The sequence below is a fragment of the Apus apus genome, chromosome 1 (assembly GCF_020740795.1).
Source record: "Apus apus isolate bApuApu2 chromosome 1, bApuApu2.pri.cur, whole genome shotgun sequence".
NCBI lineage: Eukaryota > Metazoa > Chordata > Aves > Apodiformes > Apodidae > Apus > Apus apus.
This window is the reverse complement of record NC_067282.1, coordinates 31,397,441-31,417,797: the sequence shown is the minus strand read 5'-3', so window position 1 is coordinate 31,417,797 and position 20,357 is coordinate 31,397,441. Positions and strand designations below refer to the sequence as shown.

Here is a 20,357-nt window from a genome sequence, read left to right as displayed (position 1 = left end):
GTAGAAGAAGCTGATAGTTACAGTTTTACTGTCTGCAACACCTAAAAAGATTTTATAAACCATGGGAGTCAAGGTAAGGAAATTAAGAAGCATGAAAACAAAACGTCAATATATTTTCTAGGTGTAACTATAAATTATAGCAGTCTTGCAACACTTTTCTTGCCCAGTGCCCAAGGGCAAACAACATATATTTAATAGGTGAATAAAATATATTTAATCCCCTTTCTACCCTTGTTATTATCACTGCTTCTGGAGCTATACATGAGCTGGCAACTGTTAATAACATTTTCATACTATAATATTTAATGCTCCTCTGAGCTACTCTGTATGGTCTTATTCCCAAAGACAGATGAGGCTAACCAGGGAAAGACTGAGAACAGACTAACCCTTACCTAGAGGCAATTAAAACTATTTTTGTTTATGAATGTTGTTGTATGCCATCCAGTAGTGATGATTTTTAAATTAACTCTCAGCTTTCAGCTTCTGCACAGAGGATAGTTTTTACTGTTTGTGGAGACAAAACTTGCAAACCTCTGATCTGCCTTTCTCTCATTACTACTGTGCACATCAGTATCACGCTCCTCATATTTCCTTTTTTCCATTTAAATTCCATGTCATATTCTCAAGTGAGTGCTGCTTGATCTCCACCAAGGAGACATGAATGGACTTTTACAAAGGTTCATGCAGCACCCAAGGAGACATGAATGGACTTTTACAAAGATTCATGCAGCACACAGGATGAGAAAGTGCTTTGTGAGAATCACTAGAAAAAACCCAAACAAATGCAAAATAAAATCAAAGATTCAAAAGTGAGCTGTTGTTGGTGTCAATATGTGGGAAACACTAGAAGGGAATGCAGTCTTACATATTAGCAATGCATCTGGTTGTGCTCCCCCCACAGGGGAGTTGGAGACGCATCTGAATTTCAGGGTGCACTCAGCAATATGCAGACAAACTACACTGACCTTTTCATGATTCTGATGCCTTTTCCACCATGACAGGCTGGATTTTCTTGTATTCTTCCCACGTGTACAGTAGGCAATTATGGATTTTTATCAGGTCTTTGTGCCATTTGCCATAATTAGGTCTTAAAGAGAAAGCTCACAAGAAAGTGAACTATATAACCAGTATCACCATTCACCACATTAATCCTGACCCTAGTGTCTTCACTTTCCCTCTGCTAACTCTTCAAGATGGATGGAATCAAAAGGCTGGAGTTTCTGAAGAGCCAAAGGAACGCTCAGTCCCCAAGGAACACTAGATCAGATATGCTTCAGTCAGCTACTAAGAGAAGGAGGACTAGATTTCCTAACCGCCTGATGCAATCTGGGGTTAATATTTCATTTAGCCTGTTTCATGTAGTTCAGCAAAATCAAGCATCAAGACGTGAACTTTGTTATATGGCTCCAACTACACACGAACAATATTTACCTTCTCTCTCTGAATTGCTTTCTTTTTCATGATTTCAGCTTCTTCAGCTGCCTTTTTTGCTTTTACATATTCTTCTTTCTTGTGCTGTATGATGTAAGCATAGAAAAGTATTTTACAAAGAACACATAAAGTAACTAGACTCCTGTAATGCACATCTTTTAAACCTAAAATGTGCTTGAGGAAAGTTTCCAGAATTTTTTCATAAAATGAGACCCCGAATAAAGCAGGCTGTGCACCAGCTACTCCAATATTTGCTTTAGGAAGGCTGAGAAATCTGGGACTGACAAATGGAAATCCACGCCAGGAAACACACAGCTGATTGATAACTTAAAAGCATTTGTACCTTTTATAACAGGAACGACATTTCTACATAAGCAATGGATGGGTTGGCACATTGATCAATTAGTTGAAGGGTAGGCCGCATGCCTGAAGATACAGTGAGGCATATAAATGTCTTTACAACTGTACTGGTTATCATTTTAGATATGATCTGTGACATGGGTTGCTACATATTTATAGTCAGATTTCTCATTTTCTTTGGTGCAGAACATTTGTTTCTAGTTTCCTGCTGCTTCCTCCAGGTTTCACGACTTTGTTTCATCAAGCAGATGTGAGCTGCTATGAAACACTTAATGACAAGCTCTTTTTTGAGTACTTAAAATTACCAAAGAAATTTATTCTTCCTTACCTTTTTCTGGTATTTAGATTGCATGAGCATCATTTGCTGGTTTTGCCTTGCTTGAGCTTCTGATTCCTTTCCACCTTAAAAAAAGGAAAAAAATATAAATTGCATTTTGCATGAACATTTTAAGTTCAAATGCCAATCATTTCAGAACAGAGCAATAACAGATTGGATGCATGTATATACAGGAAATTTTTCATAATTACAGCAGGTGTCTGACATTAAAAAGAACAGACAGGAGACCTTTTTGATCATTTTACCCATCCGTCAAAGGCAGTAGCTTGTTATTTACAGAGCATCCACTGTATCATCCACTCTAGCAGCAAATATGTCCTACAGTATATGATCAGTTTACTGAGCAACTATTTAATTTTCAGAAAAATCAGTCATGCTTTGCAAAGCAGTCTTCATTTTCAGATCCAGCTCTCCTCACCTTTGCTCATTTTGTCACACACAGAGTCATAAATTTTATTGCCAAAAAGTTTCTCTTTTATCAAATTTAGGATCTTGGAGTCTGCCAGCTCTAATAGGATGCTACCATTTGAATATCTTATAAGTATTGTCCGAGGGCTTGAGGAAGAATCCCCTTTCTGAAATGGAAATTCAAGCCTTTTCCCACACACCTCTTATTCATACCCAGGTAGCAGAAGATGCCCCTTTCAAAGGCAGAGGCTCTCTTTTGAGAACATCTAAAGCTCTGGCCATAATGTTCAGCTTTCAATTGAAAATAAAATACAATAAAATAAAATATACCACAAACACCAAACAAAACCCCAAGGCAAAACACACACACCAAAAAAACCCCTCAAAAAGCCAAGCACGCAGAGAAAGTGATAATAGGTCTTAAGGGATGGACAGAGTGGTTTTGATTGTACTGTTCTGCTTTACTGTTTTCCAAAGAGTTTTCTTTCTTTGGGAAAGCAAATAATTAATTCTCTCAGTTGTTGCAAAAAAACCCAACAGCACTCCCTGCCCCATTCTGAGGGTGAGGGCTGTGTTTTCAACTAGTGATTTTCTGAGAAGTTTCCCACTATGTGACCATTAACTCTACAAAAAGAGCCAGACTGATCTGTGCTACTCGAGATGCCTGACATGTGAGGGAGCTATACTGGACTTTTCAGGAGGGATCACCCTTCACTAAAAGTAGCTTTCTCCACTTACTTTTGGAAGGTAACTAGCTTTTTAGGTGCTTTTGTGAGGTTCAGTGAATGGGACATCAATTCCCAAAGCGTGGAAACATTTCTATGCCCAGAATAAACTCTGTAAGATTAAGTTCTCAAGAAAAACTGACCATACAGTACAGAAGCAACAAGCCTGCAGTACCATTAAGCATACAGATGGCATTGCAGGGTCTCCTTCCCCTAGGTCTAGACAGTAAAATTTCTACTAAACAAGTAGACTGGCTTTATATAATACAATCAAGAAAGAGGCCATTGCATTTATCAGGCATGATCTGTTGCTCCCCTCATTGCTATGGAAGAAGGTGGAACTTACATCCCATCTCACTGCTGTTATCTCTCTAAGGTACCTGAAAGTTTGCTAGTCAAGTATTACAGAGTTGAAATCATGTAGTCCAGTATCACCCTGACCCCAGAAACAAATCTGGTGTTGCAGTCAGTTCAAATTCCTCTATCTCCCACCTGATATATATTTTCATACACAATAAACCGCCCCAAACTTATCTTGTATAGCATGGCAAAGAAAGAACTTAGTTCCCAGGTCAAGCAGACAACCTCTAATTCTCTTATGACAGCCAATAGAAGGAATAGGAGTTCAAGTTTTAAAAAACTAAAAAAGGTATCATTATAGCTATTAATTTTGTCAGAATTAATTTTGTCCCATTTCTATTAGTGTGGTTCCTCAAGGTCACCACATTTTTGCTGCGCAGTATCCTCATCATGTTCTGCACAGACGATGCTTTCAAGTTTGTTCTTGTCAGCAAGTTTTGTCAGCTCTCTACTACTTTCTGTGCCAAAGACATTAAGGAAAGATACTAAAATCAGATAGGTTGAAGACTAGTACTTGAAAAGCACTTCTGCTGATCTCACTCCAACTTTAGCACAATCTGCAGCTCTATTCTTTGTACAGGATTGGGGGAGAAGGGTTTGAGGTTCTTTTTGGTCTTTTAATTCTTCTAGAAAATTACTCCCAAATAGCACTACATTAAATGTTTTATAGTGGTTACAGTTGAAGAGACCCACTACTGTTCCTCTCACTTGTCTAGAAAAAAAGTTGGCTGTATTATCAAACACATCGGTTCAATTCAGTGTGACCTAAATTCTAGTAGCTTTTTATCCTGTTTTTCATTTACCTACCTTGTTGTTATTTTTATAAAATGGATAATACAGAGTTTCATGCACATTTAGCCTGCAAATGTCTGAAGTGGCTGGGATCACTTCAACCTCTTCAGAAACCAGACATCCAGAAAACACACATAGTGGCCCCTAAAATAGAGGAGTTTTCTTATGGGTAACAGGAGGGTGGGTCTCTGACACATGCTGTCCATCTGCATGCTAATGGCAAGTGTGCATTCCCTCAGAGATACCAACCACAGAAATGTCACCAGCAGAAGGGCTAATCATAGAATTCCCCTGTCATGGGCAGGGACACCTCCCACTAAGTCAGGTTGCTCAGACCCCTCCCACAACCTGGCCTTGAACATTTCCATGGAGGGGGCATTCACAACTTCCCTGGGCAACCTTTTCCAGTGTCTCATGACCCTCACAGGAAAGAATTCCTAATCTCTAAATTAAATCTACTTACTTTTAGTTTGAAACCATTCCCCCTTGTCCTATCACTACATGGCCTTGTAAAAGGTCCTTCCCCAGCTTTCCTATAGACCCCCTTAATGTACTGGAAGGTTTTTATAAGGTCTTCCCTAAAGCCTTCTCTTCTCCAGGCTGAACAACCCCAACTCTCTCAGCCTGTCTTCAAAGGAGAGGTGCTTCAGCCCTCTGATCAACTTCATGGCCCTGCTCTGGGCTTGCTCCAACAGCTCTATATCCTTCTTGTGTTGGGAACCCTAGATCTGGACACAGTACTCCAGGTGGGTTCTCATGAGAGTGGAGTAGCAAGGGAGAATCACCTCCCTTGACCTGCTGGTCATGCTTCTTTTGATGCAGCCCCAGACACAGGTGGCTTTCTGGGCTGCAATCACACAATGCCGGCTCATGTCGAGCTTCTCATCAACCAACACCCCTAAGTCCTTTTCCTTAGTGTTGTTCTCAATTCATGCCCCGTCAAGCCTGTATCTGTGCCTGGGATTGTCCCAACCCCTGTCCTCACACTTGGCCTTGTTGAACTTCATGTGGTTTGCACAGGCCCACCTCTCACATCTGTGAAGGTCCCTGTGGATGGCATCCTTCCCTCCAGCACGTCTACCTCTTTCTTACCAAATGTTAGCATAGATTTTCTACACTGATCTGGACAGATTTCACAGAATCATAGAAGTATTCAGGTTGGAAAAGACCCTTGGGATTACCGAGTCCAACCATCATCCCTACTCTACAAAGTTCTCCCCTAAACCATATCCACCAACACCACATCCAAATGACTCTTAAACACATCCAAGGATGGTGACTCAACCACCTCCCTGGGCAGCCTATTCCAGTGTCTGACCACTCTTTCTGTGAAAAAAAAAATCCTAATATCCAGTCTAAAGTTACCTTGTTGCAGCTTGAAGCCATTCCCTCTTGTTCTATCTATTTCTTGAGTGACAATCTATGCTTTTTTCAGAAACATCTTCATGGTTATGACCATAAAAAGCACAGAACAGATCCAGTAGGCTCATGTTAACCTTTATTGACATTGAATCTCTTCAATAAGTAGCATGTGAAAAAAAGTGAAAAATGTCTCGTTCTGGAAAATGAAATTTTGCAAGTCATAGTAGCTGATTTACATTTCTTACCCAGTATCTGTGGAACCATCTTAATTGGCCCTGGCTTGTGCTCTTCCCTCCACCGTTCCAGGTCATCTAGCTCTTTCTTAGCAACTAAGCAGGTACAAAAAGAAAGAAACATATGGAAGTTAGAGACAGTACTAAAAAGCAGGCAGTATCACTAATTGTATGCAACCCTGAAGGCCCATCCAGTAACAGACAAACTTGTTCTCAAGGGGTGCAAATGCCTGCCAGGTTACACAGTCACTACAATGATCAACTAACAAGGCAAACATTTTGCCAAACTCAAGACTGTATGGTAAGCAAACGCTAAGACTCAAAAGCAAAAGCAAAACAGACACCAGCTGAGGGACTGCTAATAGACTGCTTTTAAATCCCTGGGAACCTGTAGGTAAATGCCACAGTACGTACTCCTGCAGGTAAGGCAAAAGTTGTTATCATTAAGCTGTTATTGCTGCATGGAGGGAAATGCTTGTGGTGTAATGCTCACCAGCAGGAAAATGAAGAATAAGTAATTTTGCCTCTCAGCTACAGGTTCCTTAAATGAAAACAGGAGGAATGCATGATTCAGCTTCAAATTAAGATACTTCAACATAGATGTCCACATGCAAGACAGGTGGCACGTTCCCAGTGTAGTCAGTGTATACATCCAGGGCACCAACCATATGCTCCAAGATGGCTGGTTGATCAAACTGTTCTCTTGAATTGACTGACGAAGGAAATAACACAACAATTCCTTTAAATAGCAAGACCCACAAAGCCTATGAAAAGAGAAGCTGTGTTTTAGAGTATAAAGGCTAATTTAACTCTTAGTAAAACCAATATAAACCACATTTTTTTAATGGCAGGCTACAGCTAACAGACACTAACCTCCTCTAATAAGAGAAAGCCAGTTCCTGTGTCATTCTCTAAAGAGGCCCAGAAGAGACACCTGCTTGTTTTTTCACCTTTAAAACAAGCGTTTAGGTAGAGACTGGATTTGGTGAGGCCGTTTTTCTGCCAGTATCCAAGGCAGAAATCATTGGCATGCTTCAGAACTTTCATGTTGGTGGCATAAAGTGAAACCAGATGTTTATTGGAACAGCAGCACCTTTGCTGTTAGTGTCAGCTCTAGGACGGTCTGCTTTTATTTCTCCTTCCAGAAGACTATGGTTTGGTTCAGAAGTCCATTTTCTTTCTTGCAACCAAAGGAAACCCAACTCCATGTCAGCCTGCTGGTGAAGCATTTTGGCCAAACTCAAAATATTTGAGAAGAAAGGATTTAATTGCAATGTTTCCATTAGGGCTCAAAATGCGAGGAGTGCTGACTGACACTCCTTCAGTTTTCATATCTTGCACAAATACTAGTGCTTGGTCACTTCTGCATACTGAATTTCCTTCATGACTGACTCATGCTGCACCTTTGCCCATGGAAGCTTTTTAACACGTGCCTCATCTTTCTGGTAACGGTTGAAGTTGTTTCTGCTTAGCTACATTCACCAGCAAGACTCAAAACCAAGGAAAAGTGAACTTAAATCCACAGATATTTTCCATCTAGGATTATCTTTCCCAGCTTCATTAATGGAGCCACCTACAATCCTCAAATGGAGACTGAAGAACCAATAGTGGTTCCAGTTGCTCTAATCTCTACATGATTGATAAAAATATTTATTTTCTTTTTCTTATTCTTCCTCCTAATGAGTGTTCAAAGTTCAGTTCTCCAGTCTGAATTCAATCCTGTAAAAGTGGAATTGAGCTAATTCCAGCTGCCTCTTGTAGAAGTCATCTTGAAGAGCTCCAGCACCCAAATTACCAAAACTTTTTCCTGAACAAGACTTATTCTGCATGAGGTTTAGTCAGATGAGAAGTTAGTCTTAAGAAAAGCCTATACAATGATGGGGAATCCACTGACTTTCATGTGGCAGTTGCACATATAAAAGCATTGTAAAAACAAGGATAAAAGTTGCAAGAGCAATAAATGGCACAGAACCCTAAACTTACTCAAGTAGAAATAATGTATTACCATATTAGACAACTCAACTTACTTTGCTTTAACTGATTTCTTCTGGTTTCATTTGGAGTTATCAAGACATATGCGCCATCACTAAAATGAAAGAAAACACTTTTTTATGTTTTCTGTTTACCAAAAACCAGGACTAGAAGGGGGTTCTTTCATCAGCAAGGTCAGTAGTTTGCTGTTGCAGCAAGTAAGTTCACACCAAAACCAGTATTTATTTTGATTAATTTCTTCAGGAATTTTTGGTAAATAATCTAGAAATATTTGTCATATCTAGAGTTGGCTGCAAACACTAAGGATAACATTGACAGAAAATTTTAGTATAGCCTTCACTTTTCTTATTTAAGTCTCACTCTAGACTGTTGACCTCAAATCTCAGCCATTTCAAATCAAATCACTTCCTTGAATCAAAATGTTCCATGCAGTAGACTTCCACAGCTTGCTCAAGCACACAGGAAGACCATTGCCTAGTCAGAAGAGCACTGGTGTTAACAGTCTCACCCCATCCATCGAGGGCATCAAGCACCTCATAGATTTAGGTAGTCCACCCAAAAGTTGTCCAAGGAGCATGCAAAATCATGTTGTTTGTGATGGACTCAGGTGACTTGCTCTCAGCCCGAGCCTCCGTTTTCTTACCAGCCTTCTGTATGTCAGGCACCAGGAATTACTTGGCCATATTTGTCTTGCTGTCATGCCTAACGTGTGACCCAGTGAATCAGGACAAAGATCCTGTTTTGCTAGACTTAATACAAAATGCTGTTGCTGTCTCAGGAAGCTATCAATCTAAGGTGACAACAAAGACAAAGGACAGGGTTCAGAGTGTATTAGAGACTTGAGGTGATCAAAAGAGTGATGAAAATATGTCAGCTCCACTTGCAGAAAACAAAGGGTTTTATCTACACGTTGTATAGTCTGGCTACAAGGTTAAACTGCTCCCACTCAGCAGAAGTTAAGCCACAGGGATGCAGGTTTACCAGAAATGCACTAAGTAGAAGTTGGCTCCACATATCAGAGAAAGCTCACATCTCTCTGCAGCACTTGGCAGGGTTTTATATGCACATGTGGGCGCAAATATTTCATTTGACTTCATCACTGGGAAGGCCTAAGGAGAAGAGCAGAAAACAAAGAATAATGAGGGGTGAAGGCTGAGCCTCTTGAAAGAAGAAAGGGCCACAGGGGGTGGCTAGAGGCTTATGAAGCAGAGAGAGTACAGTTGGCTGTGGAAAAGTAATGAGAAAATAACACCCAAAACTAAGGCTAAAAAAGGGAATGTAAATCATACATAGAGATCAAAGTGCAAAAAGCTGCTTGCTGCCCTATCACTGTAATTCAGGGTTTGAGAAAAAAAGTATTTATATCCAATTACCTCTTTCTCTTTGAAGACTTACTCTAGGAGGATGTGGATTAATTTATGAGATTAAGTTAGTAAAGATAGAGCTGTGAACTTTAATGCTGCCATTTAATATGATCCTTTCCCTTCCAGCCAGCACACTCTGGTGCCCATGAGACTGTTCTTCACCTCACCACCAAATCCCAGATCCTCAAAGGCATGAGCTAAGAGAACAGCAATGCTCCTCTGGCATTTGTGGCACAACTGTAATAGTTACTTAAAAGAAGTTGTGACAACCCATTTTGCTTATGGCATAACATTCCACACCAGTGATTTTTTTCAGATATTTTTTTTTATTCGACCAAGTAGTAGCAATTACCATTTAAGTCAAACTGCCTTTAACAAGCTTCTGTACAGTTTATTAATTTCAAGATTATTTTTTTAGCAGTTTTTCTTGACTGTTTCAGATATTAAGATCATATTTCTCTCAAGTTCATAAACAAAAATTATCAAGTACTTTTTACACTCCCCTCCCTTTGTTGTTGAAAAAAATTGGCTGGAATTGTGAGTTGCAAGACTACATATTTTCCCTTCCAAAAACATCAGTGCATCTCAGACACCCCACTGCTTCACAGCACTAGAGGGCAGATCAGATGTACTCTGATGACTACAGTGTCTGCTTGGTTTTGCTTTTTTTGAAGTTAGGAATCACATGACAATGAAAGCATGGGCCTCAGTGTGTTTGCACAAGTATGACAAATCACAATATCAAATCTAGCCCTTATGCCATGAATACTTTATCTGCTTCTGCTTTTTGGCTGGAAGGGTCAGAGTACAGGAGGGCAGGTGGAGGCCGCTCTTCTGACATTTGACCAAGGTCATTATTCAGGAGCTCAGCAGGACAGCATATGAAATACAGCAAAAATCAATTGATTTATGAAAGGGGTAGAGGTGACACTACACTTATAGTCAGGGAAAGCTCTGCTATGTTTTCCAAAGAGCAGCATAAGAGTCATTTGAGTTAAAACAGTACTTAGTTACAGACCAATTGTTGTGGGTTTTTTTTTTCCATGTTATTGAAAAACAGGCAAATCTAAAATAAAAATGAAGATGTCAAATCTCCAGTGGAGGAGGGAAAGGGAGAACAGGATACCAACTTCTGGCTGTCTTTTACCTAGCGCATATACTTTGTTTTAGTTCAAGTCAACAAAAAAAACAAGCAAAAAATAATATTAGTGAGTTTATCTAATTTTATAGTGTTCACTTTGGTCTCCGGAAAGACAGGTCTGTAAGGGTTTAGCCTTGGGTACTGGGATTAGGAGGGAGAAAGAGCGAGCAAATGGCAAAACTTCTTGTGGAGTGGGTGAAAATCAGGGTATGAACTGGTCCTTGCTTTTCAGGCTGAGAGCAGGAGAGGAGCCAGATGAGCTGCTGCCTGAGACACACCATCTGCCCAACCAGTTCTACTGCTAAGACTAAAATCCCTAATTTTCTTGAGTACTTCTTTTGAAGGAAAGAAAGTTAATGCAAAAATCCAACACCAGCTTTTTCACCTGGTGTTTTTAGCCTGTTTGCAGGCTATTGCATGTCATTTCTTTGTTCAGACAAAACCTCTGATTCAGTAAAGCCTGTAAAACCCACTACAGCCTGTCAATTAAATATTCCAGACAGTTTCTGAGTTGCCACAGTAGCTGTAATTCTGGAGCAAATTATCCTACTTACGTGGGTAGCAATTAATGAAATGTAAAGATCTGAAGTTATCAGTGGTGTGCAGACTTTTTGTACTTCATACCAATATAGGAAGTACTTCAAAAACCACAACCAGAAAAGATGATATAGAATTTAATTTTTCAGGTTCCCTAATGATGATTCTTATTGTTAATGTCTTAAGCTTATCTTTGAGGTAGGGTTGTTTTATAAATAAAAATACAGAAATCACTGCATAAGGAGGGAAGAACACCTTACCCAGTTTATAGCTCAGAAAAGAGAAACAAAACCTTTTCTACCTTTATAGATAATAATAAACTTGATGGCACTTTTTTAGTTTATTTTCTCCACAAAAAAAGGGAATGTATAGAATAATTATACAGACTGAACAGATATTAATGAGCATAAGAAAAGTATAACCCAATAAGAGAATGTATCTGTATTGAAATAAAAACAAAAAGCAGCCTAATATGATTTTTCAAACAGATAAACATCAAATATCACAATAGTGGAAACACCTATATATATAAAAATAGACAGATATAGAAACATTTCTATCAGGAGATACGTGCAGTTCAGTCATAGAAAATCTGCAAGAGTAGTTTACAGTTTGAGTGATCAACAATACAAAGAACACCATGTCTGCAATCTTAAATTCTGAATCCTGTGTGTAACTCTACTCATCTAACTAACATAACTCAAGGACACTTTTTCAATGCCTTCAGGGTATGGACTATAGGAATCTTTGTTCTACTTTCTTTCAGATTTGTATAAAATAGCTTATTCCTAAAACTGAAAAAAAAAAAAACCAAACAACCTAAACACATGAGAACTACTGTTCACCAATTTTTTTTTTTTTTTTTTTTTTTTTTTTTGCAGAGCTCTGTCCTTCAGTTTTTCCTTAAGCCTGCTCCAGCTACCTACCATTGGGGAGCTTTCCAAATGAAGTGTGAAATAGTTTAAAGAGCTACAAAAGTAATGGCTGTTATAAACTGTTTCCAGTTCCACTGTGTTTTATGCTGCGGGTGCATCAGTACATGAATGCAACAAAGCTGAAAGCTAAATATTTCACTCCGCTGGGCAATGTGCTCTCTGTAAGTGATACAAACCAAGGAGAGTGCAGTTTGAGAGCAACACAAGTCTAAAGCTTGGGAAACAGACTTGTGCAGGTTCAGTCTAGAGGAAGGACTCATGGGAAGATATGGGGGAAATACTGCATTAAATAATATGTTAAGACTGCATTTGAAAGAGAAAAGGGATCAAACTGTCCAAGATAACTGTAGAATCTCCTTCAAAGATATGCTAAGCTGAACTTTGCATTCAATTATCAGGAATTGTTTTAAGAGCAGTCAAGTCCATTCCACCACCAAGTATTATTTTCACCAACACTCCCATGCCTGATGGAGGAGCCATATGCTGCTAAGCACCATGGAAGCTGCCAAATCAGAGGGCGAAAAGATGCTAAATTGCAGCAAACAGACAACTGTCCCATAGGTATCCCTGTTGCACAATGTGCACATGGCCAGATGCTAATGGCAACTGACAACCACAGTCTACACCTCAGTTGAGCAATATGCTCTGTGCCCTGGTGATGCCATAAGCAGAGCACTGGAAGGGTGTACAAACCTTGTGTGCAGGCCTGGGGCTCTGGCTCTCCATCTTTATCAGTGGAATCTTACCAGTTTGCAGCTCAAAGACAAAAGCAAATTACTGGGGCTTAACATTACACACATTCATCCTAGTTGCACATGTGCTCTTAAAAGAAATGGCAGAAAATAAACTACATTAGCAGAAAATGTTTATCATCAAAAGTCTACATCCATGGATTTTGTCCTGTGTTTGCCACAGGCTAGGAACGCACTTAATTATCACAGTTCAGCTCATGTCTGGAAGCTTATTAAGCCAGAGTAACTCACTTCTGTATCTGGTCCCTCTGGTTAGCTAAAGCTTTCATTAAATTAGCCAAAATTTTTGCCATAGAGAGGCCTCTGGCTAAAACAAAGAGTTAAATCCTGAAAAAGTGATGCTGAATAGGGAAAGAGTGAGAAGAAAAACAGCAGCAGAGGGAGGCCCAGGAGAAGGAATGAATCAGAAACAAGGAGGAAAGCAACAGATCTGAGGCTCTTCTGTTGGCACCCAAATCTAATTTCTCCACTACCCACAAGTTTGTAGAGCAGCTTCTGAAGTTAAAAATTGATCTGAAGAATAAAACTGAAAATTGGAACTGAATTTCCTAGAGTTAAGATGGGGCTCAGATTCAGCAGCTTGGTTTGAGCTCAGCATGCAACAGCACAGCAGAAAGAAAGACAGGTGTTTCAGCCAGCACCCCACTTTGGGCAATCTAAACCACCTTCTAAAGCTTCAAGGAAATTGTCACAGTAATGGATCAAATCAGGAAGCCAAAGCAGTACCTCTCCACCCAAACTCGGCTTGCAGCACAGCTTTGTCTCTTCCCTAAAAGTGCTAACTTACCATTCGTTAGCATATGGTCATGGGCAGACTAAACCAACAGAAGAGTTTTGCTGTGGCAGTGTGGTGGGCTAATATTGGACCCAACAAAGTCTATGAAGTTGGATGTGGCCGTGTTTATACTGTCCCCAGGTCCCAAAACAGCTCAGTCACCTCAGCACAGCACAGGGCCAGGGACACATTGAGCAAGCCAGAGGCAGCTGGAGCCTCTGGTAATCAGTAGCCGTGAGGAGCACAGAGCATCCAAACATGGGCAGGCCAGGCACTGGGCTTGGCAACACCAGCGCTGAGCTGAGCTGCCCCCCACAGAGGCGTCCGTGTGTTGTGAGCCAGGCTTGCCAGCATGCCTGGGGAGCTGAGCAGGTCAGACACTGTACCACATGAAGATGAAGACTTAAGCTAGCAGCACGCTCTTCTCTGCTTCTCTCATTTTCTCTTCCACAATATATTTCCTCCTCCTTTGTTTCTTCACCACAGTATTTTTGTCTCTTTGTTGGCTGTGCCCAAACACAGTATCCTCCTATATGTTCCTTATTCATCTTCCCACTGCAGCTCCTCATCAAGCTATGGATCAAGGGAACATGGCAGGGCTTGTGCAAATCAAGCTCTTCTGAGAAAGACTTCGGCTATAGGAGTTAGAAAGACTTTCTCCCCACCCTCCAAGCATTATAAGGAACACAGCAACCTCCATCGTCCAGACTGACAGAAATCTTACTGCATAGTTATCCTCTCATATAGACCCTGCCACCAAACACTTGGCTGGAGACAAGGTTGGCTACTGATGACAGTGAAGCTGGATCACCTCACTGGGCTGTAAAGATTAGTATTTCTGCCTGAAAGATAAGAGAGTTGGGAGATGTCCCCTGAGCAGCAAATGCAGAGCTCATCTCTAAACAGACTGTCCAAAATTCACATGACCCTTCTAACATTCCTACTGGTGCTGGGGCAGTGGGCAAAAGAAGAATTTTGCTAAACATCTGTCTCCAGTTTCATAGACTAATTTGGTATTTAAATAAATTCAGATAATAAAATAAAATCTTCAGAAGTGAACAGAAAATTTTCAGAAGTATATTCTAAAATTATCAGCAAAAGATTGAAAAGTCTTACAACACAACAGATAAATTTTTTCTTTATTTATTTTCATTCAGGATGATGATTGGAAAAGGAAGGAAAGAAAGCCCTGGTGGATTGGTTCTAGCACCTAAATAATACAATTTCATGAGACAAGCATTCTAGTAACTCTGCTCTCCTTTATCACAAAATAATGAGGGACTGTTAGCAGCTGTGCAACAATATATCTTCAGATTTTATTATTTTGAATTTGAGTTTTTTAATAGATTTTACCAGGACCATTATTACTCTTGTCAGCTTTAAAGGTGCCAAGGACAGGCTGCTGAATGGGGCAGCATTTTCTTTTTCAGGCACTAGCTATAGTTCAACTTCTAATTTCTCCACTTTTCTCCACTTTTTCTTCTCTTCAGACTTTTTTTTCTGAATAGACATGAACAGGGGCAATTTGGGAATTCACTTTCTACAAGTTAATTTCATGGCACTTAGCAGACAAAGTGAAGTAACTTAAATGCAAGCTTATTATTATAAGCAGTTTCAAGCACTTGCCACCCTCATGATTTTTTCTCCACAGCCTGAAACCTCATCCCATATAGAACCAGATGTACAAAATTTCATTTCAATTTTGCATTTGAACAGGTATTTTTCTTAATTTAATTAGCACCATTTATTATCACTTCTCAGACTTGACATATCATATAAGAGCTTTTCCAAAGGAAGAGAAAAATTACTCTTTAATACTAGCTGCCCACCTTGTACTTTTATAGTCAAGTTTGAATACTGACTAGTGAACAAAACTGTAACATGCCACATGACACACATATGTCATGTGTTCAGTCTACATGAAAGCTCTCCTGATCCCACGGTATGATGCTTCTAAGATGTTTTCTCACTCCTAGTCACTCTGAAATACCAGCTGAAGACCAAGAGTTTGCGTGGAAACAACTCAGACATATATACTCAGAGGCTTCAACAGGGATTCCGACTCCTGCTTTTGCTGGCAGTAAAACCATATCCTGGATGTTTCCAGAAAATAGCAAGCAGCACAGAAGTTGGCATAGAATCACTCCTTGGCACAGAGGTATCCTACTTGCATGTTCCCTCTGCTACGAGTATCCAGAAAGCCTTCCAGGTTAATGCCATTCAGTGCATTTTTTCCCTACTGACAGCCTATGACTTTAGCTCTCCAACTGCTCTGTTCAGTCTTTAGTTAACCCAGAGCCTGAAAATCTGGACCATTTTGAGGGTGTCGTAATATTCTAGTTTTAAGGATCATGTTCAAAAGTATTGATGGCTAAAAATCTGAGACAGCTTTGTAATTTATTTATCATTTATTGGCCCCTCCCTTGAAGTGTTCAAGACCAGGCTGGACAGGGCTTTGAACAACCTGGTCTAGTGGAAGGTGTCTCTGCCCATGCAGGGGGATTGGAACTAGATAATCTTTAATGTCCCTTCCAATCCAAATCTTTCTATGATCATTGCTGAAATGTATCTTAACCCGAGACCTTTCTTGAAAGGTAGCTTGAAACAACAAAACAAAGATACAACAAAGAATGTAACAGTTATTTTTTGTTCTAAGCATAAAAATCTCCCCATGTCTACTTCAGTATTTCAGATACCTTCTACCACTTTAATTCGAGTTAGTTAAGAAAATCACAGTTTAAGTGGTTTCATCCCATTAAAAGATAAACCACATCTACCACTCTACCATCATCTAAGCACCTAGTAATTTCTTCATAGAAGGCTATAAGGTTAGTCAAACATGACTTACCCTTGGTAAAACCATGTTGACTGCTCTTGATGACCCCCATCTCCTTGATATGCCTAGAGATAGTGCCAAGGACAAGTTGTTCCATCACCTTTCCAGGGATGGAGGTGAGGCTGACTGGTCTATAGTTACCCAGGTCCTCCTTCTTGCCCTTCTTGTAGACTGGAGTGACATGGTTTGTTTGAACCTGCCTTTCCCTCATTCCTCCTTCTCATTAACTATGTACTACTGCAGAATTTAATTGTACACTCCAGGTTTAGGAACGAATTCTTTGTTACAATATTATAAAGACACGGAATCTTTCATATCACATCATAAAAAAATACCAAGCAGTAGATACACAACAACTTTCTGTCTGCAAGCATCACATAAAGATGAAAAATGGATCAGGGCTTTAAATTATTTTTTCCCCAAAAGCTTACTTGGTTTTACAGGAGATCTCATCATCTGGTCAGAATCTGTGTGGATATATTTGCTCCAGCCTTAAATTCTGCAGGGCGCTCAGGCTAACCAATTGACTAAGTACATACCTAACCTATACCAGAGGGTTTGTATCCCAGACCAAATCTGGGCAGTTATACCAGTGTGAAAACCCCCACTATCCACTCTGTCCTGCCAAAAAAACCAAGATCAACCTACCAATAAAAAAAATGCACAGTGAAAGCTAACTAGGACTGCTCTCACTGTACTGTGGATATATGCCAGCTGGAGGGCAGGCAAGACACAAGGTCTTTCATGTTTGGAATTGGCAGAAAAATAAACACAGACTAACTCAGGAATGGTTCTTTGCTCACCTGAAAGTCAGTCATTAAAGTGCTGATGAATTTCAAAGCTACTCAGCTAGTAATAGTCCCTGCATCATTACTACCTAGTAGGCAAGCACTCATGGGTTACAGTGGCAGGCTGCTGATTGCTGCTTGTGATTGCAGCCTGCCACCTTTTTCACAGTGTGGCACCACCTTCATCCAGGAAGAAGGAAAAGGAACCGAAACTGCCCTCAGTTTCTGTCAACAGCACTTTGAAAAGCAGGGGGGGAAAAAAAAGGCAAGCTAAGCAAACTTGGCGCACAGTAATAACAGCATTACATGCACTGCTACTAACAGCTCAGAAAAAGCACATTTGGAGAAAAAAGACTAAATAACTCAACTTGGTCAGCTAAACATATATATATTAAACACATTCAGAAAATACACTACTCTCAGTTTCTATTCTGTATTATATTTGCAAGCTAGAGCTTATACAAGCTATCTAAGAATTGTCAGGGGAAAACCATTGATGGACTGAGCACAGATATCAATGAAGCCTAAAATAAAATTGAGGGCTGAAGCTTAAGCTTTACTTTTGCAGTATGAAGTTATTGAAAGCTGTTCTATGTCCTGGACTGCATTCAGATCAGTGCTGGAACACAGCCTATATCCATCTCTTAAGCCAGAGGAAGTATTTTTAAACTTTCCAAGATGAAATATTAGGAGACAGAAAACACAGAGCTAAAATCAGATTTGAAATTTCACTTTGAAAAAAGATGCCAAGAAACCCACACTATGTATGACAACACCAAACGTACAGAACTGACCGCTGCTATAGCATCATGTGTGAGCCATGCCATCACACCTTGGGTGCCAGGTAGGAAGCATTGTTCACAAGTAGGCTTCAGGCTGACTGCGGGTGGCTCTGAGAGGACAAGAACAAGCTGGTTCTGTGCCCCGTGCCATTTACAGGCTCTCTATAAAGTATTTCTGCCTTCAAAGGTGCACACCTTGAGGAAGTACACACCCCACCATCTCAGCCAGGCTCCTTGCTACTTACTACTGCTTTTGCTGTTGTTGTTGGTCGACCGATGCTCAGACACATTGCTCCTTTTCAGATGCTGTCAGCTTCTGAGGGTTTTCAGCCTCCTCCTCTCTTTTACTGTTGCCATCCCAGAGATAACCCTGAGAAGAAAATGGGGTACTGGAGGCAGCAGCCATCCTGTACCTGCTGCCACCCCTCCATCCTCCAACACCAGACATTGCTTTGGGAGCGGCTTGCCTTGTCAGAAAGGAGTACTGTAGCTTAGGCTAGGGAAAGACTCAAAGCTCTTGAGTTTTTACAGATTGGTTTCAATTCCCTATAAGACCCGCCCCCTAGCTGGACTCCCAGCTGCAACACATGTAAATCCACGCATTGATTTCTGAGTCACCCTCCTGCTGAAGCTCAGTTTGGTCATCTCAGCCACAGCACCCAAGCAGACTGGAGTCAGGAGGTGACAGCAAAGCTGATCTATATTAATAAAACAGTCAACAACAGCTTGTGCAGTCCTGGGATAGACTGCTTTGGCATAAGCACAGTGAGGTTTGGCTGAAAGCTGTGTTTCTGACAATTTTTTTACCCCAGCACTTCAGATTTGCCTGTGAGACAGGGGAATAACTCTAGGGCGGTTGCTGGTTTATATTTTGCAGGAGCGTACAAAGAAAGAAAAAAGTAATGGCTTCTATTTTGCAGGAATGTACAAAGAAAAATGAAAGTGAAACTAAAACCTAATGCTCAGATAAATCCTAAAGCAATGGTCCTGTGCAACTTCAATTCTGCTTTTCAATTCTGCTCAATCAAAAAACTTTTTTACTTTGACTTTTCTAATTCTACCTAATGAATAAAGGGCAAATACATGATCTTAAGCAAAAACACAGATACCTTCAGTGATCACATCTGAGGGGATGCTGTGGCCAGCTTTCCTGACTGACCAGACTGTCTAGGTCTTACAGCACACTCCACACATGTTGGAAAAGCAGCAAGATAAAGAGCCACATGGGGAACCACAGGCTGCCAGGTGTTCGTGGTGCACCTTGGGGTGCTGCATGGGACCTCGTCACCAGCAGGATGGCTCCCAGACCTGCCACATCCAGCAGCACGTACCTCCTAGGGTCACTCCCTTCCATCATCCCTCCTAACATGCTCTGCAGCTGGGATGATCTTCATTGGTACATTAATCATTCTGCAGAGACATGCAATGGCTGTGCATTGCAAAGGGACTAGGTGGTCCTTAGTCCCTTGCACTCCTCCCAGAGCTGTCTCATTTCTGGCTTGTGATGGATGTAGTCTGGTCTATGAACACACAGAAGCACTGTGGGAGAGTCCAGTATGGTCCACCCAAGGCCCCTCTCCCTACCTTCTGCCAAGCCCTGATCTTGCTAATCCAAGTATCTCTTGAGATAACGATGTGGCATGCATTGAAACATACACAGAAGACATCCCACATTGGCATTAGTCTGTCTTTTTGGTTTCTTAAGGAAAGAACTTGTCTCTGGGACACTTTCTAGGGAGCTGGCTCAGCTCACTGGGGATGGATGTAAATTATTTTTTACTGCTTGCTCCATTAATCATTGTGCTCACTCACAAAGCTCCTGTCTTGGTTTGGAAATTGCCTAGGAGGCAAGAGTAGGCTACATCCCTCCTAGGCCCATGTTGTTTAAAGCCACAAGCTGTATGCAAATTAATGTGCTTAGTCTGTAAGACATTGCTGGGTCATATCTCCTAGGCAATTATTGATGTTGCCAACAGCCAACATAGGCAGTTTCTTGTTCCCAAGTATTCCTGGTCAGCCTGGGCAAGACTGTCTCCTCTGCCAGATATCAGGAACTGCTAAAAGAGCAAAGGGCCTCACAGCCTTCGAGCAGATGTGTGGGTTTATTCTTTACCTCTGGTCTCTGTGGAGATCACAGACATTTTGTCTTGGATAGCAATTGTGTTCTTACCGGAAATCAAATGCATGAAACTTCACAATCTGAGTCATCCCCTAAGTTGTCCAAGAAGGTGTTCACTTAGGCCAGAAAGCTGCAGGCTTGCTGTCCTTCCTCATGTGGGCTGCCAGGCACAGCTAAAGGCAGGCCCTGGTTAACATATCCTAATCCAGATTCCCCTTCCTCTCTCTCTCTCTCTCTCTCTCTGTTGTACAAGGTGCTGGCAAATGAAGGTATGGATCAAGCTTAGTCCCTTACGTAGGACTGTGAGCTAAATACATGAGGTGTAGAG

The 20,357-nt window shown here is 40.8% G+C and overlaps 1 protein-coding gene across 1 annotated transcript in view; it reads right to left on the bottom strand.

Moving 5' to 3' along the window:
• The window catches only part of EPSTI1 (epithelial stromal interaction 1), a 50,158-nt gene extending 30,107 nt beyond the window's left edge, over positions 1 to 20,051 (bottom strand). Inside the window, exons 1-6 of the mRNA XM_051608638.1 lie at positions 20,024 to 20,051; positions 16,772 to 16,796; positions 8,036 to 8,094; positions 6,021 to 6,104; positions 2,120 to 2,193; positions 1,432 to 1,515 (exon numbers count right to left, since the gene is read on the bottom strand). Coding sequence (XP_051464598.1) covers positions 1,432 to 1,515; positions 2,120 to 2,193; positions 6,021 to 6,104; positions 8,036 to 8,094; positions 16,772 to 16,796; positions 20,024 to 20,051 — 354 coding nt within the window. The remainder of the gene's footprint in view (positions 1 to 1,431; positions 1,516 to 2,119; positions 2,194 to 6,020; positions 6,105 to 8,035; positions 8,095 to 16,771; positions 16,797 to 20,023) is intronic.
• Between the last annotated feature and the right edge of the window lie 306 nt (positions 20,052 to 20,357).